Here is a 19715-nt window from a genome sequence, read left to right on the forward strand (position 1 = left end):
AACGAGACATAGCCAAATGGGTCCACCTACGGGAATCGATCCTAGACCGACCGCGCATCAAGCGAACGCTTTACTACTGGGCTACGTCTCGCACCATCGCAGGGCCTTGGAGATCATGCAGTTGTGCTACAAGCGAGGAGTTGTGTTGACAGTTAAACACATTCCTTCTTCAGTCAACGTCTTGGCAGACGCCCCGAGTCGTCGTTCACCTGTCCATACATAGTGGATTTTGCACAAGGAGATAGCTTACAGGTTTCTGAAGTTGTCGAGAAGTTCACAAGTGGATATGTTCGCAACCAGACTGAACCACGAGTTGTTGGTGTTTGTGTAATCGGTTTCCGATACTCTGGCATTGGAGTACTATGCGTTGAGCATGAACTGGATGGAATTGTATCTGTATACCTTCCCAACCCCAGTTTTACACAGCAAGGTTCTGCATTGTACTAAACGTCTTCACTGTGGAGAGAAGAGACTGTTTATTTCTTATACTAAACAGGCGAGAGATATAACCAAAAATGTTTTATCTAGATGGATTGCTGCAACCATCAAACTGGCATGTGAGACGACGGGAGATAATGCTCTTCTCTTCTACCTAGTGCTAGCACAACCAATATAAGTTTGGTTAATTTACAAGCCTGTAACAAATGTGGATACAATAGAATGAAACCCTTAAAAATAGACTAAAATGCGACTCCGTAACAGTTACTTCTCAGATGTAGGTGCATTAAACAAAATATATGAAAAGTGCATTTTGTGATGTTACAAACACCAGGATGACCAGAAACACTTCGGTTGTAATATAAGTAATGTTTGATTTCCTACTCAAAAGAATTTAAGGGTCAAAAAGTTATAACCAAATAAGTTTCAGAGTGTATTAGATTGATGATGTAAACTACACCAAAAATTTAATTTATTGTTCCATATTTACAAAAACCCACAAATAAACGTCACTGTATACAAGAAAGTCACATGACATGCTGTCAAAGTTGAAGGTTGTCAAACATGGATTTTACACATTAGAACATTCGTTTAATAGTGTGTGAATCCACCCCTGGCGCGAAATACACTCGACACATCGTTGCCTCATGCTGTTGATCAGACGTCTGAAGAACTCTTGGGGAATGGCCTGCCACTCTGCCATAAGAAGTTGACCCAGATCATGAAGGTTGGCCGGAGGGGCATGGTTATCCCGAACTCTCCTGCCTCAAGTCAGGCGAATATGCTGGCCAATCCATCCTGGCGATACCTTGTTGTCTGAGAAAGTCCGTTACCACCCTGGCGCTGTGGGGTCTGGCATTGTCATGCTGCAGAACTGCCCCGCCGCCAATCTGCTGAAGGCCTGGGAGAACCAACGGCCGGATAATCTCATTCAGATAGCGGATTCCATTCAGATTGCCATCCACCACATAGAGGGGGGTCCTGTGGTGGATAGAGATGCCGCCCCACACCATGACGCTGCCACCACCGAACCGGTGAAGTTGTGTAACGTAAACGTCAGCGAAGCGCTCCCCAGAACGTCTGTAGACACGAACCCGACCGTCGTTGAACTGGAGACTAAACCTGGACTCATCAGTGAACATCACTCGACCCCACTGAACACGTTGCCACCGCAGATGAAGCGTGCACCAGTGACGTCTGGCCGTTCTGTGACGTGGTAGGAGTGGTGGTCGAACAGCCTGGCGACGGCAGCGTAGATTATTGGCTCTCAGACGATTGCGTATGGTTTGATCAGACACTCGAGTTCCAGTCGCAGTCCGCAGATTGTCACGTAATCGGCGTGCAGTGGTTGTGCGTTGACGTAGAGCCATATTGGTGATGTAGCGGTCCTCTCTATTTGTAGTGCTTCGGGGTCTTCCCGAACGTGGACGATTTCGAACAGAATTCGTTGCTTGGTACCGTTGCCACAGTCGGCCAACGACACTCTGACTGACACCAAGTCTCAGAGCAACATTTCTTTGCGTATTGCCATCCCGAAGCCAAGCAATAGCCCTTCCTCGATCTTCGATAGTCAGTTGACGTCGTACCATTGTTGAATTTGGAGTGTGCACCGTACACGAACGCAGGCTCCAATTATACGGAAATTCAGCATTGGGAACATGGAATACACATGCAAAGCGTGCAAATGAAGCGCTTTGTGAAAAAGCAAGTTATGGGCACTTAGCAGACCTTTCGCTTTCGCCCTAATTTACGTGCAGATGTAAGCATGTTTTCGCCATTAGAACTAGTCGACAGTGTCAATGACAGCGGATTTTAATTCATTTATGGGTTGCTTAGACCCACTTTCGTCAAAATGGAACAATACCATGCGTGACATTATGGTCTAGCTAATATAATTGACATTCAGAAAATAATGTCGAAAATATCGTCTGACCCTTAAATTCTTTTGAGTAGTATATATTTTAAAAACTAGGGTATGTCCCTTTAAAAATAGACCAGAAGTCTACTCCATAATTGTTAGTTCTAAAAAAAAAAGAAAAAAAAAGAAGCTCTGAATTTGTTTAGCACTATGTGACAATCAAACTAATGGGTGTCATTTCTGGAAATTGCATATGAATAAAATGAATTTTATTACTTCAAATTGGGTTTATAATGCACAAGAACAACATTTCCCACTTAAAAGGAGTAGGCTACTCGTTTAAAGCTACATGTACAGCGAACCTATCACCATTTGTTGTTTCTTGTAGCTCCTTAATATAGTCCGGTTATGACATAATGAGGTACTGTTCCTCATATAAAAATACTACAAAATTCTGATATGAATTTTTAAATCTTTGATGATTACAAGTAGGTAGACCTGTGTAGTAATTAAATAACTCATTGGTTTGAAATTACCTGTAATATGTAATACTAACTGATAACAAAGAAAGACATGTTTGATTTAACGACGCACTCAACACATTTTATTTACGGTTATATGGCGTCAGACATATGGTTAAGGACCACACAGATATTGAGAGAGGAAACCCGCTGTCGCCACTTCCTGGGCTACTCTTTCCGATTAGCAGCAAGGGATCTTTTATATGCACCATCCCGCAGACGGGGATTTCAGTGATCATAAAGGGCTCTAATAGTGAACAATATGCTGCAGTGTTTAAAAATTAGGCTCTGTCCCTTTAAAAGTATGATCAATCTAATTAAAATTAGCTCCACTATTACATGTGGATCTAACCCCAGCCAGTTGGAGCTCATGTCCACCAATCAAAACCTTACTTGCAGAATCCTGCCAGTGATTTAAAAATAATTTGAAAACATTCCGAATTATCTTGAGGGTATACGACATGTTTCGTATGAATTACGAATGCCTTAAAACATGTTTTATTTTATAAAATAAATAATTTGTAATGTAAAACTGAAGACTGATTTAGTTGGGTTTTTTTAATAAATAAATAAATAATTTTTAATGTAAAATTGAAGACTGATAACCCACCCGTACGTATTGGTATGGTTCACTGTACTGCGGCCACTAAAATAGACTCGCCCGATATTTTTAGAATTTGTATGCTCCCAAATAACGTTATAAAAGGCGAAGTGTGACTGGTCAATATTTAAATTATTATTACCGGCCTCGGTGGCGTAGTGGTTAAGCCATCGGACTACAGGCTGGTAGGTACAGCTTCGCAGCCCGGTACCGGCTCCAACCCAGAGCGAGTTCTTAAGGGCTCAATGGGTAGGTGTAAGGCCACTACACCCTCTTCTCTCTCACTAACTACTAACCAACTAACAATTAACCTACTGTCCTGGACAGACAGCCCAGATAGCTGAGGTGTGTGCCCAGGACAGCGTGCTTGAACCTTAATTGGATATAAGCACGAAAATAAGTTGAAATGAAATAAATTATTATTTACAGACGAAATGTTACCTGGACATTGGGGACTACGCAGTGTTGTTAGTTTTAAATCACTGGCAGGATTCTGCAGGTAAGGTTTTGATTGGTGGACATGAGCTCCAACTGGCTGGAGCTAATTTTAATTAGATTGAAGTATGATCAACCAGTCCTGTCTTCTGAACCTAAAGTGTAGTCTAGACCAAGCTTTGACTGTATTTTTGTTTTTATTCTTTCAGTTGCACGATCCTCGTTCTTGTGTTTGCTTTGTACCTGCCTCACATCACCGTCCCAATTCCATGTCCTCCGAGTCGTCGACCCAATGGAGAAAGGAATAAACTTCGACTTCCACTTTTTTCAGCTATCTCCAGTATTTATTATATGAGGAAAAAGTACATGATAAAGCTATACACACAATTTCAGACAGACAGACAGACAGACAGACATACAGAATGATGGAGATAAAACTTATAGTCCTTTCCGGTTGTAGAAACATCACTAGGGTTTTATGAATTTTTATACCCTCTGTATGCTCTTGTACCTCGAGCCGAAGAGAGTATAGAAATCCATAAACCCCAAGTGATGTTTCTACAAAGGAAGTTATCTTGCCGACATGTTTAACTAGTAAGCAATAATTATTAACAATAACAAATTAACGCCAAACTGTAAGGACGAAAGAAAGAAAGAAAGGCATGTTTTATTTAACGACGCACTCAACACATTTTATTTACGGTTATATAACGTCAGAGATATGGTTAAGGACCACACAGATATTGAGAGAGGAATCCCGCTGTCGCCACTTCATGGCTACTCTTTCCGATTAGCAGCAAGGGATCTTTTATGTGCACCATCCAACAGACAGGGTAGTACATACCACGGCCTTTGATATACCAGTCGTGGTGCACTGGCTGGAACGAAAAATAGCCCAATGGGCCCACTGACGGAGATCGATCGTACACCGAGCGCATGGAGCGAACGCTGTACCACTGAGCTACGTCCCGCCCCCTGTAAGGACTAAGAACTACTAACCGTCATTTATATACTAAAAACATGACTACGCGGAAACGACGGCAATCAGATGAGAAAAAAAAATAGTTCGTCAGAAAAAAACCCCAGTTATTAAATTCAAGTGTGTCATTGTCCGAAACAGATATTAATTGAAACAATAACAAATTCTCAAAACTGAATGTAGTAAATAAATAGCAATAAATAACACCAACAATGTCACACTATACAGTGTGCGATTTTGGTTTCAAAAATTAAAATGCCATAAGGACTCCCTGTTTACAAATCTTGAGAGCCCGCCAACAATCCAGCGAGCCCTACAGCGCGTCATAATATACACTAGATTGTTTTTTGCAAATGGTATACTAGCAATCTCGTTCTCAAATGTGATGTATTTATGATGGATGCTAAGCATGTTATCAGTTTTTTTAAATATAATTATTTGTGAAACTCTGCTAAATTTTTAAATGATCTGGAATAGGATTAATAAAACTTGCAAACAGTTATTAATGACACAGGATAGTACATACCATAGCCTTTGATATACCAGTCGTGTAACATGACAAAAACCAATCCGAGAATGGGTCCACAGAGGAGGTTCGATGCTAGGACCAAAGCACCGCAGACGAGCACTCTGTCGACTGAGCTAAACCCCGCCATAAGTTTATACTAGTAATTAATGCAAATGATAATTTCCATTGGCAAATGTCAGATTAAATTTAATGGAGACTTGTATACATGCATTGTTTAAATAAAATACTTTAACAGTAATTTAAAGTTTGTTTTTGTTTAACGACACCGACACCACTAGAGCACATTGATTTATTAATCATCAGCTATTGGATGTCAAACATTTGGTCATTGTGACACGTAGTCCGAGGAATCCTGCTACAGTTTTCCATTAGTAGCAAGGGATCTCTTATATGCACTTTTCCACAGACAGAAAAAACATAGTACCATGGCCTTTGATATAACAGTCGTGGGGTACTAGCTTGGATGGTTAGAAGTAATTATGCATGAATCACGCTACATTATATAATTAAATTTGTTGACATTTTAAATAAATTGTTTTACCTGTACACCGAGTACACTGCAGTAACCAATAAGCATTGGAATTATTAACATCAAATATTAAATGAAGTTTTGTATTTTTTCAATTAGATGCAAATTATGTAATTGGATATTAATCATAATACATTAAATTAAAGGTAAACTAAAACTAAAACCACCAGTCGAAATTAAAAGATCAAAAACTATTCCTAGAAGTGAAACCAAATGTTCTTTGTGTCACGTGTTTCTCGTTGGCAATGAATGTCATTATCTGTTTCAATATAATTTTGTTCCCGAAAAAGCTTATATATATATATATATACTCTTCAAAAGAAGAAACGCAAAACCACATTGTCGTAACATTTGGAGAATTGATTTAATTATTGAATGGTAAGTCCGATAATTACCAAATGTTGCAGGATTGTTCACAATTCACTCTAGTCCATTGTGAGTAACTGATAGGACACACCACCAAGGTCAAGGTCATCTGGAGTCAATACCGGGTGTGGCCTCCGCGTGTGTTGACAACTGCCTGGCACCGCCTGCCCATTGAAGCAACCAGAGTACGGATGACGTCCCGGGGGATGGTGGCCCACTCGGCCTGCAAGGCTGCTGCCAGCTCGGGCAGGGTCTGGGGCTGTGGTTGTCGCTGTCGGAGGCGTCGGTCCAACTCGTCCCATAGATGCTCAATTGGGTTCAAATCCGGTGATATCGATGGCCAAGGAAGGACATTAATGTTGTTGTTCTGTAGGAAAGCCGTTGTGAGACGTGCTGTGTGAGGCCTGGCGTTGTCATGTTGGAACACTGCGTTGGCGTTGGCCATAACTGGAACGATGTGTGGCCGAGGATCTGGTCAATGTAGCCCTGTGCATTCAGGTTGCCCTGCACGTGGACCAGGTCAGTTCTGCCAGTGTGTGAGATGGCTGCCCACACCATGACACTACCCCCGCCGAATCTGTCCACTTCCTGCACGCAGTTTGCCGCATAACGTTCACCACGACGCCTATACACGCGACATCTTCCATCATGACGTCGGAGCAGAAATCGGGACTCGTCACTGAACCACACCTGTCTCCATCGCAGTTGAGACCATTTTCGATGAATCTGGCACCACTGCAGTCGGAGTCGACGGTGTTGTGGTGTTGTGGTGTTGTGGTGTTAAGATGACACCTCGAACTGGACGTCTGGCACGAATTCCTACCTCACGTAGGCGGTTCCGTACGGTCTGGTCGGATATCCTGCGCAAACCTGGTATTGCTGCGGCTGTGGAGGTGGCAGTAGTCAGTCGTTCCCGAAGGTGGCATACCCGGATGTAGCGGTCCTGCCCGGGGGTAGTGACCCGTGGTCGACCGGATCTAGGGAGGTCACGTGTTGATCCATGTTGCTGGTAACGGTCCCACAGTCTGGAGATGGTGCTTGGGGACACATGGAATGCCCTGGCAACGGCCGTTCTGGATTCGCCTGCGTCTAGTCGGCCGATGGCATTGTTTCTCTGCGGTTCACTGAGACGTGGCATGTCCTGGATTGTCAACTGTCGGCCAGATACAGAGGCCAGGCAAGCGAACACCCTGCACTTTTATACTGTCGGTGTTCATGTTGCACGTGCAGACAACGCACGTGCAGTGGTGACATGGTTTGCACGTGGCTGCGTTTTTGCGAATATTCAATTTTGGAACTTTATTGTACAGTAGCTGCGTTTTATCGAATGTAACCGTGGGAATGTGTTTGGAACATGCAATGACCTTATATTCACAAAGCATGAACCGGTAGGAAACATAAAATCGGAGTTATAACCCATTTGTACCCTTTTGCGTTTCTTTTTTTGAAGAGTATATATATATATATATATTTGTACCACCCTTTGGTGTCGGTCCCTTTGATTTTACCCGTGGTGTATCCCATAGTTAGACCACGGGCGTGTCTGACCTAAATTTTAGCGATTGCCGAATGGCTGAAGAAAGTTCATTCCCAGTCTGGAGCTCCACGCGGTAAGACGTTTGTTTCGCTTGTACACACTGCACGTGCTTTCGTGTGCTCGACTTGGGGGTCCTTCATTTCGTTGTTTTTGTCAGCGAAATGAAGTTTTCTACTGGGATGTATGCGGCTATTGGAACTGATTGAACGCTGGAACGCTTCTCGTTTCGACAGCCTGCACCACCAGGTTGGATTCTTTTTTAGCGAGATTCCTTGCATCCACGTCATTTCTCCGTCTGACTGTCGACTTGTTTTTTTCGTGACTCGTATGACGGCCATTCTGCAGAACGCCACGGTTGTTCGCGTTTAGTCTCTACATGTCCGAACCTGTCCTAGCAGCACTGGAAGATTGACCGCCCCACTCTAAGAAGAAATAGGAAGCGGGGTCGGCCCCATCTACTCTTTTTCTAGACTTTACCTTGCTTTATAGTGATACCATCTCGTATCCTCCGGAGTCGGGCCCGTCCGCACCACTATACCAACCCATGACGACTGGACTATACCCTAGTCTGATACTCTCTCTCGTTCAGACGGATCCGGCTTCTCAAGATCTGTATTTCAGCACAGCACTACACCTTCAACGTCTATCGACTGTCAATCTAGGGGTTTTCTTGACGGGATGCAACCCATCTCGTCCCTTTAAGCTGTGCACCCAAACGGCCTTAACTAGGCCACTCGCGTGGACATATCGATCGGACTTTAAACTTTTAGATTAAATATTATTAAATAGTCCGATCCTCTCTTCTTTCTCATATTTAATTTTGGACTGTCCTTCTAAAATGCTCCAAATTATATAAATATTCGGCCGAGCAGTCAATTCTTTTTTATTTGTGGCTTGTAACCTTTTTTATTTTTTTTATTTAATCTATTAACTTCTTTACTAATTGCTATTTTCTAAATTCTGCCCATTTTCAACTCTCTCCCCCCCCCCCCCCCCCCCTCCATCTCGAGTCAGGCCACCGATCTTATCGGATGCCGGAACTCGGGATGGGCGTGTTCGAAACCCTAGTGGTATATGGGCACGTTAAACTAGTTATCATCATCATCATGAAGAAAGTTACGCCTACAGGTCACATATAGTTCAGCAGGAAGTAAATTAGTAATAAAGCTACAATATAAATCTGTAATGGGGGCGTGGTACAAGCTAAATCGCCCTCGATCATTACACCCGTCACTCAACGGCCGCAAAAACCGTGGTCTCACTAGACAAATCTCTCGGAAAAGGATGATGTATTTTTATTATAAATAAACACAATACACGTTCATGGAAGGTTAGATAGGTTCCAGTATTGTTCGTTATAATGCAATCAATGACGAATAATCGCACATTGCTACGTTTGGGCAATGCCGCACTTGCAAAATGAGTTTATTTATCAAATTTATACTGCACGAGAAACATGATACTCGTGCACATAAGGGTGTAAAAAAGGGTGCCATTGCTTAGAACATGGCACGGCTAATTGCTGAAGAAAGAAAGAAAGCTATTGGTATGGTGCAGTTGGGTGCGAGTTATGCCCATGTGGCAAGAATCCTGAATTGCACAAAACTGACGATCGATACAGCTTTACAGGGTGACTGGCAGGACTGCAGACAGACCATGAAGTGGAAAACCCCACGTCACAACAGCCAACGAGGACCGCCATCTCTGCATCTTACACTTACGTAACACATTCCTCACTATGACGTCATCTGCAGCGACTGGCCTTGGACATGTCATCAGTCGTCATACTGTACGTCGTCGACTACGACAGCATGGTATCAGGGCCTATCGACCGTTCAGAGGGATGACATTGACAAAGCAACATCGACCTAGACGTTTACGTTGGGCATGTCAGTTTCAACGTTGGCAACATCGGAACTGGCAACGTGTACTCTTTTCTGATGAGAGCAGGTTCCAGTTATTCAGAGCTGATGGCAGGACTCGGATATACCGACGTGCAGGAGAGAGAACAGCTCTGTGCTGTGTTCAGGAGACTGAACTGTTTGGTGGTGGATCTGTGATGGTTTGGAGCGGTATCTGTGGCCAACAGCGGACAGACCTTATTGTCATTGACGGAAATCTGTCCGACGTCGGGTCCATGCTTGCATACTTGCACATGGTGGACATACACGCTATTGAAACATGTTCTTTGTGGTCAAATTTATTCACCTTCGTTATGAGTGGTCCGTTATGAAATCGCACATTTCACCCGTAGTGCTGTTGTGAACTGTGATATTATAATTTTATGGGTTTTATTGAGTATACTGGTGTTTATTTATCGCCAAATTATTATACTTTCAAAATATAACATTTGCATCAACTTGTGTTTTGTTGTTTTTAATACTTTGAAAAAATAATTGGTATACTTTATTTTGTTCGTCAGTTTATACACACACACACACACACACACACACGCACACACACATTGAGAGGCATAAATAACGCAATGGGTATTTCGCTGATATTTTCTCACAGAAGTCATATATATATATTAATAACTGTAAGTGAAAGAAGATATTGTTCAAATTGGGAAAAAGTGGAATAAAATACATTTGAAACAATCAAACACAGCTCGATTTGTTTCGCTATAAAGCAGCATTTTTTTCAGCATTACTAATGGTGGCATATTAAAAAAAAGCCCCTGTTGTTGTATAGGGAGACGAGTGCAGGCAATACATGTGTAAAAATAGTTTCAAATGCAATGCCACACACACACACACACACACACACACACACACACACAGTCAAAAGTCAATGAGTGTGTGTGAGAGAGAGAGAGAGAGAGCGAGAGAGCGAGCTAGCGCATAGACGTACAGGCTCTAAGTTATTTAGGGTTACAGGCCTATTTTTACCCGAATTGAACGAAAATGCCCGAATGTAGATAACATTTATTCGTATTAACAATACTGCCAAACAACTAAATAATATACGTATATATAATCATCATGTATGTATGTATGTATGTATGTATTGATGTATGAATATCTATATATTGTATGTATGTCGATGTTGACTGTTACATACATAGATATTAACGCACTGGCACAGGGGATAATTAAATCCTATCTGGCCTCACAAATTGTCCCATGCCGTTGCTGGGACTCGAACCTGTGACACCGAATCACCCGCAAATTGCAGACTAAGCACGATACGCTCTGAGCTATTGAGACACCCATGTATGTATGTATGTATGTGTATGTATGCATGTTTGTGTGTGTGTGTGTGTGTGTGTGTGTGTGTGTGTGTGTGTGTGCGTGTGCGTGCGCGCGCGCGCTTGTGTGTGATGGGGTGGGGTTATGGATGCCTGTATTCGTGCGTGCAGTTTAGCTGTAATAACATACCTTTAGTTTTTAAAAATAATGTTGCTAGGTAGTGAAATCATAAATAATAAATTCATAAAGACCACATTCTGTTATTGGTTTGTTTTATTTTACTTAAGACGTAGTATTTATGCGTTGCTGAAAAATTAACATTAGGACTAATTACCGAACAAAAAAGAAGAAAGAAATGTTTTATTTAACGACGCACTCAACACATTTTATTTACGGTTATATGGCGTCAGACATATGGTTAAGGACCACACAGATTTTGAGAGGAAACCCGCTGTCGCCACTACATGGGCTACTCTTTCCGATTAGCAGCAAGGGATCTTTTATTTGCGCTTCCCACGGGCAGGATAGCACAAACCATGGCCTTTGTTGAGCCAGTTATGGATCACTGGTCGGTGCGAGTGGTTTACACCTACCCATTGAGCCTTGCGGAACAATCACTCAGGGTTTGGAGTCGGTATCTCGATTACAAATCCCATGCCTCGACTGGGATCCGAACCCAGTACCTACCAGCCTGTAGACCGATGGCCTAACCACGACGCCACCGAGGCCGGTAATGACCGAACAATGACTTCATTCGTTGGGTCACCGCGAAAGGAAACTCGATCACATCGCAATTGAAATTCAAAGCAGGCTTAGGTGTTTGCCTACATATCATCATGGATGTATCAACCAAATTTAGTTGATAGACCGTAAGGTTTTAGGCCACTCAGTAGTGCAGAATGTCAGGGTTGAAAATGAATATGAAAATCATGGTCGCCAGCAGGGCCAGTTGAAGACAAATCTTACTGGCCCTTCTCAAATTAGTCCTCCAATTATCACATTGTAATTTAAATGCACAGCCCACCGTATATAGTCTGTTTCCTTCAAAAGGAAACCGATCAACTGGCATGTAAGTTCATAATGAATACAGTTATAATTCATATAAAAATATTGAATAATAATTGTCAAACAGTAGCTCTACATATTAACATTTTTTTTTATCGTTGATATAGTTGGTTCGGACCAAGATATCATAGAGCCCAGAGTCTGACATGTCATATGTTAAACCAAATTAATGTTTGAAAATTAGAAAAATTGACAAAGCAGGCGCATGTTCAGTGAATTATGCATCAACGTTACTTTTTGTTATTTATATATGTATGTAAATGCCTTCTTTTTTCGTTATTTTTTTCTGTCAATAAATACATGTAGCCTATATGCCCAAGCATATATTTCAAATTCATCTGGGTGATCCTTTTTGTTTATTTACTTACAATATACGCAAAATGAATGTACGACAGGCGTCGAAAATGCCAACAGCTGGGGTGGGGTGTGATGAGATAGGGTGGCGTGGGGGTGAAGTGATTGATATATTAATTAGCCTTCCAACTGGGTAGGCAGCGAAGTGCACGCTTCTTATAATATTAAGCGAAATAAACCAGCTGCAATGCAGTTTCAAATTTGAACTCTTATATATTAATTTCGAAAACTCGAACTCCCTGAAACTCGAACTATTTCCTCGTCCCCTTCAAGATCGAGTTATCGTAGTTTCATAGAGCGAAGTCACTTCTCTCTCAAACTTTAGAGAGGGCGACGTTTTTAACAACAGGGAGACTTGATTTTTTAATTTAAAAAAGGAGAGAAGTTATCTTAATACAGGTGCACATTTTACAATCTGTATTTTGTTTTATTTTATTTTATTTTATTTACCGTCTGTACTGCTAATTGATGAATATGTGCTCTATAGTTTTTTTTAAATCACCTTTCCACATAATATCGAGCGAGTGCAATAGTGTTAATGTTAAACCATACGAGTACAAGTCGGTCATCGGTAGCACCCGCGAGTGATTGTTGGTACTGAACCGAGGATAGGTTAAATATTCTGTATTATTATTAATATTTCCTTCTTTAGAAATAATGAAATGTAATTGAGAAGCACTAATTTAACCGTTTAGAATTCATTCTCTCACAAGTTTGTATTCTCATTTCATTTAATACCTACTCCATGTAGAGTATTGTCCTAGTAGATTAATCTACCACTGTCAAGCTAAGAGGCAATTAAATGCGTTCCACCGTCACACTTTCGTAATTAATACACTGGAGTTGTCAGACTGAATGAGTACTAGTATCCGGGAAGGTGTGCACATTGCTTATATGCTGTACCTTGTCACTGTTGTTTAAAAAAAAAAATTAGTGACCGCTTAACACGGACACTTTAGCGACTTGGGGATCAAGTGGCCGTTGGTTATGTAGGACAGGTCTGTTTACATCTGTTTTGTATGTTGAATTTATTCATTATGACAAAGTCTACATAAAACTAAATAATTACTTCAACTATTAGTGCCAGCCACGGGTGTTGTCTGAGCTAGACCATCTATCTGTGAGCATGTCGCATGAGTTTGTGGCGCAAACGTCTCTTCCAACTCTCAGGCCATTTACACTTAATTATTATCTATGAATAAGTGTTCCTCGGGTTCTTCACCATTCATCCTTGATTGTGTAATTGCAAGTGATGGCTGTTTTCAAAAAGGCGACACAAATTTCGCCTTACGGTGACTAGCACGGCGAAGTCAGGCTGGTTAGAGCGAAGTTTGGGCTCACTTCGCCCGGTCGCATGAGCCCTGATATATATATATATATATATATATATATATATATATATATATATATATATACACTGTCCTATATATATATACACTGTCCTATATATATATATATATATATATATATATATATATATATATATATATATATACACTGTCCTATATATATATATATATATATATATATATATATATATATATATATATAATATACACATGTTCATCTTCTCTTTAACATAAAATATCTTTACCTCTTTGGTAAAGCGAGCGTTACATCACTGAACTCCACCCCGCCCGCTAAACGCCTAGAATCGATATATTGAAGTCTGTTATAGGTCATTGCGGTAACCATTTAAAAAAGAACGAAAAGAAAGCCTAGTTTCAAATGTCACGATTTTACATATTTAAAACACGGAGGAACTGATGCTTAAACATTTATTATGCGTTGCTGCATTGTGTGTGTATTTCAAAGGGACACGATTATCAGCGCCAAAATGGCTAGAAGAGAGAAATATATGAATATGCAAGACAACGAGAAGTGGGAATTTTAATCACCCAAATGTGAAGGAATAGGCCTGATCACAGAATCATCCACAGTGGAAGACGTGACGACGATATGGAAGCTCATACCCGCACGAACAGAGGGATTGTGACTTCATACTTTCTATTCTGTACCTGAAACCTTGTATTCTGATACTGGGACTCAAGATCTTGCATCTTAATATTAGGACTCACTGATGGTAGACCTCATTTGACACGCGTGTGGTAGAGCTCACAGATTCCCAAACACGAGGTAAGTGTCTTCTTTATTTTACATCCAAATTGTTCATTCTCGTTGCTATTTAAATATGTTAATATTTGTGTAAATTGCATACTTTTATTTTACAATTTATATTAAAAAAACATACTTTTACTATACAATTCAGAAATATCTCGCTCTCAGAGTTTCCTATTAGTTCTCTATATATTTGTTTACTGTGTATTTTACAAGTTACAAATATCAACCAACACAAATCGAAGAATGTCGCGTCATTACACAAAAATAAATGATATATTCCAAATGCTAGAAATATATTCGAGATTGCAGCTTTAATTGAGCCTGTATCGAAACATCACTGATAAAGGAAGAAGTTTGTTTTGTTTAACGACACCACTAGAGCACATTCATTTATTAATCATCGGCTATTGGATGTCAAACATATGATAATTTTGACATAGTCTTAGAAAGAAACCCGCTACATCTTTTTATTAGTAACAAGGGATCTTTTATATGCACCATCCCATTGACAGGATAGCACATACCACGGCCTTTGATATACCAGTCGTGGTGCGCTGGCTGAAGCGAGAAATAACCAAATGGGCCCACCGACGGGAATCGGTCCCAGAGCGACCGCGCATCAGGCGGACGCTTTACCACTGGGCCACGTCCCGCCCCTACTGATAAAGGAGACACGGTTAATATTTCATATATTAAAAAACCCCAACCCGGATCCATTGATGGCGCAGCGCGATCGATCAGTGGCGCCTGATATATCTATATCTATCTATACATCAATCCATCCATCCATCCAACTGTCCATCCATCCATCCATCCATTCGTTTACCTATTATCTATAAATGGATTCGATGTAAAACAAGGATTCTATGTAAAACAGGAAACGAAATCAATTTCAGCAAATATATTGTCATATTTGGTATAAATAATAACAAAAAAAGTAGATTTATAAATTGGTTAACTAAAACATCAAGTATTATATCTACAGTATGAAAATGCACAAAAAATAAATAAACAGCGTTAAAATATGTTAAAAAATTAATTTGATATCGAAAAATATCTTCTTTTTAAAAATTATAGCTATGAAACATTTAATAAAAAATGGATTTCTTGGCTTGACCTTTTTTATTTTAAATCAAACTTAACAATACCACTCTTTTTACCAACAGACAAAAAGCAGAAATGTAGCTTGTCTGGAAATAATTTCGTCCAAAGCAAACCTTCTTAATTGTCTGTCACAATATCGCCTTCTTTCAATGTTTTTCCTTCTCTTCCATACACAACATGTTTCTTACCTTTCCAGGCACTCTATTTTCTTTCCATCTTCGTTTACTATTCTGTTTTGATTTTAATTTAAATTATATCTTATATATTGTCCCTATATGTGTAAAATAATAATAATACAGTAGTAGTAATGGTAATGATGGTAGTAATGATGATAATAATAATGACCATTTTCTATTTCGAAATTTATTCTTTAAATTAATTTAAAAAAATTCTTTCCTTCAATCTTTCTTTCTTCTCTCCTTCACTTTATTTCTATTATTTCTAGCTTCTCTATTAACCCCATAAAACAATAAACTATGTTTTACATGTATCTATGTTTATTATTACTGTTCGATTAATGTGCTATATATATACACACATATATACATACACACATACACACACACACACACACACACACACACACACACACACAAACACACACACACACATATATATCTATACCGTGGACTCTGTCTAAACCGGATTCACTTGGGAACGATAAAATATGCCGGTTTAGACAGAGTACCGGTGTAGACAAGAGTTCGTCCAGAGTTACGTTTCACGCATTTGTAACAAACATCACACTCTCACGCAACGTTACTATAATCTCACACTTTTTCTAAAAATAAAAATATTTTATAATCGTGGTTTATATTTTAGAAATGAATGAAATTATATGCTGATTATGCAGGTCTCTGAATTCGTTACCTATTAATAATAATACAGCATATTGAACCTATCCTCGGTTCAGTACCAACAATCACTCGCGGGTGCTACTGATGACCGGACTTGTACTCGTATGGTTTAACATTAACCCTATTGCACTCGCTCGATTTCTTTTTAGAGATTTCTATTTTGGACTTAAACAAACAGCAACAAAATACTTCGCCCTGGACCCGACCAAGAACCTGCAGTCCCTGGACCCTGATTTCTAAGAATTGCCACAGGTTGACAGCTCTGATATTAATGATAAGAAAAATACCAACATAAATAAAACGTCATATTAACCAAGCGTTTGGACTATGAGTAAGACATCTGTAAAAGCAAGGCTAAATACGACGGGTCGTCAGTGAGAAGCGGGCCGGGACACAAGTTCAGTCCTGACTTTTGAAAGTGGTATATTAACATTTGACTGTAATAAAAATATGTGTCCAAACCAGAAAGCATATAAAACAACAAGCAGAATAAATAACATTATTTTATTGATTAAAATCATATGAAACAGGGGTCTGAATTTATAGTTTTATTATTTTAAACAGATTGATATGATGAAATGCAGGTATGAACACATACACACAATAATCCGACCTATCTTGCTCACGTTCTGCAAATATATATTATGTGTTAATAAGTCGTCACCAAGCTTTATGATTTATGGTGAATTAGGCAGATACCCATGTCTATTAGTGTTAAAGTTAGAATCATTACATACTGGGAAAATGTTGTTAATAGTAGAAAATCTAAGTTATCCTTTATAAAACGTATATTAGATGAATGTGATTTATGTAACATATATCCATGTACAGGTGGATGGTTTGCGGTTAAAACATGCAGTTAAACGAATATTATGTGACCAGTACTTACAAAAATGGAATAATGATACATTTGCCTCATCAAAAGGTATTAACTACAGAATGTTCAAGTATGAATTTAAATTAGAAAATGATTTGTTGAAACTCTCAACAAAAAATGCTAGAATTCTTTGTAAATTTAGAAGTGGTTCCTATTGAAACCGGTAGATGGTTTAATATTGAGAGAGAAAACAGAATGTGTCACTTGTGCAACACTGATGTTGGTGATGAGTTCCACTATATTTTTAAATGTACGTCTTTATCTACTGAGCGAAATAAGTATACTCAAAGGCAAAAGTTATTGTGACATGGATTGTTTGGAGTAATAAATTTGTGAATGGATTTATGGAAATGTACATGAAACAGTTCAAAGAAATGCAACCAAGCAGTTGTTGCAGCGCTTGCCTTTGAGAATACAATGTTTAACATATTAAATGATTGTAAAGTAGCGATACTAGGGCCCCAACCCTGGCACTACGATATTTGTTTTCTGGGGTCAATAAACTTTATTTAAAAAAAATCTATACATGTTGGCTCTCATGCCCTGTCCCTTCCTACGGTTACTACGGGTCTGTGGAAATTTTTTTGTTTTACTTTATTCTCAGCTAAAATGTTTTCTAAAAGACAAGGCTCGAACCAGGAGCTAGACACAAAGTCTACCCTGCTGGAGAAACCCGAGGTAGACGAACAGGTCAAAGTGGACATTGTTGGCGAGGAGATAGATCCCAGCAAACTTTACTACACCCTCACGGAAAACCCGCCTGTACCATTAACTGTCGCAGTCGCTTTTCAGGTAATATTAGAAAATGTATAGACTAGACACAATGTTTAAAAAACTACACTTTTTATTACCTCCGCTATGATGTTCGTCAGCGGAGCTTTTTTGATACCGATTTGTCCGTCCGTCCATCCGTCCTTCCATCCGTCTGTCCGTCTATCCATTCGTCCTTCAACTTTTCCGGGGCGGGACGTAGCCCAGTGGTAAAGCGTTCGCTTGATGCGTGGTCGGTCTAGGATCGATCCCCGTCGGTGGACCCATTGGGCTATTTCTCGTTCCAGCCAGTGATCCACAACTGGCGTAACAAAGTCCGTGGTATGTACTATTCTGTCTGTGGGATGGTGCATATAAAATATCCCTTACTGCTGTTCGAAAAGAGTAGCCCATGCATTGGCGACATCGGGTTTCCTCTCTCAATATCTGTGTGGTCCTTAACCATATGTCTGACGCCATATAACCGTAAATAAAATGTGTTGAGTGCGTCGTTAAATAAAAACATTTCCTTCCTTCCACTTTTCCTTTGAAGTCTGTCTTCTCATAGTCTTCACTGAATTGTTCTCAAACTTGGTACACTGATCCTCTGGGGCCACCTCCACAAACTATTAGAGAAATACTTTAAAAAAAAAAAAAAATTGAAAATGTAAACACCTATCTTCTCCTAGACTTTTCATCGCATGGTTCTGAAACTTGGTATTATAATTCTCTGGAACAGTCTTCACAAACTAATAGAGATATTTAGGAAATTTTGAAGTTTTGAATTTTTATTAAATTTATACATTTTAAATAGAAATTTAACATTAAACATTTAAAAAATATATCTTCTCCTCCAGACTTTTGATTGGATAGTTCTGAAACTTAGTATACGTTTTCTCAGGGGCAGACTTCCCAAATTAATAGAGAGATATTTTGGAAATTTATATTTTTTTAAAGTTTCTTTTTTAATTTAAAAACTTTAAATATGAATGTATCATTAATTTTTTTAATTCTATCTTCTAGAGTTTTGAATAGAAATATCTGAAACATAGTAAAACTATTCTCAGGGTCAGTCTTCATAAACTAATAGAGAGAGATTTTGGAATTTATTATTTTTAAAACATTAAATGTGAAATATAAATTTAACATTGAAAATTTAAAAGTCTATCTTCTAAAGGTTTGATGAAACGTTGTACTATAATTCTCTAGCGCAGTTTTGTATAAGTATTCTCTGGGGCATTCTTCATAAACTAATAGAGATATTTTGGAAATTTTGAATTTATATTAAATTTAAACATTTTAAATAGAAAGTTAACATTGAACATTTAAAACTATATCTTCTTTTGATTGGAAATTTCGAAAACTCAGTACAAGTATTCTCAGGGTTAGTCTTCATAAACAAATAGACAGGTATTTTTGAATTTTTGAAATTTTATTAGGTAGTCTTTACAAATTAATTAATTACCTACTACTGATAAAATTGAAAAAAAAGAAATAGCGGAGCTCTATAGGCCAATAGGCCTCTTGTTAAATTTATACATTTTATTTATTTATTTATTCACAGCACATACTGATGAGTTTGGCTTCATGTCTCGCCACGGCT

General features: G+C 39.2%; 1 protein-coding gene across 1 annotated transcript in view; it reads left to right on the forward strand.

Annotated features, from left to right (window-relative positions):
* The first annotated feature begins 14230 nt into the window (after positions 1-14230).
* The window catches only part of LOC121384345 (solute carrier family 23 member 1-like), a 33940-nt gene continuing 28455 nt past the window's right edge, over positions 14231-19715 (forward strand). The window contains exons 1-3 of the mRNA XM_041514699.1: positions 14231-14539; positions 17967-18154; positions 19677-19715. The exon at positions 19677-19715 is cut by the window's right edge and continues 119 nt beyond it. Coding sequence (XP_041370633.1) covers positions 17972-18154; positions 19677-19715 — 222 coding nt within the window. The 5' untranslated portion in view covers positions 14231-14539; positions 17967-17971. The remainder of the gene's footprint in view (positions 14540-17966; positions 18155-19676) is intronic.

This window comes from Gigantopelta aegis, chromosome 10 (assembly GCF_016097555.1).
Source record: "Gigantopelta aegis isolate Gae_Host chromosome 10, Gae_host_genome, whole genome shotgun sequence".
Taxonomy (NCBI): Eukaryota; Metazoa; Mollusca; class Gastropoda; order Neomphalida; family Peltospiridae; genus Gigantopelta; species Gigantopelta aegis.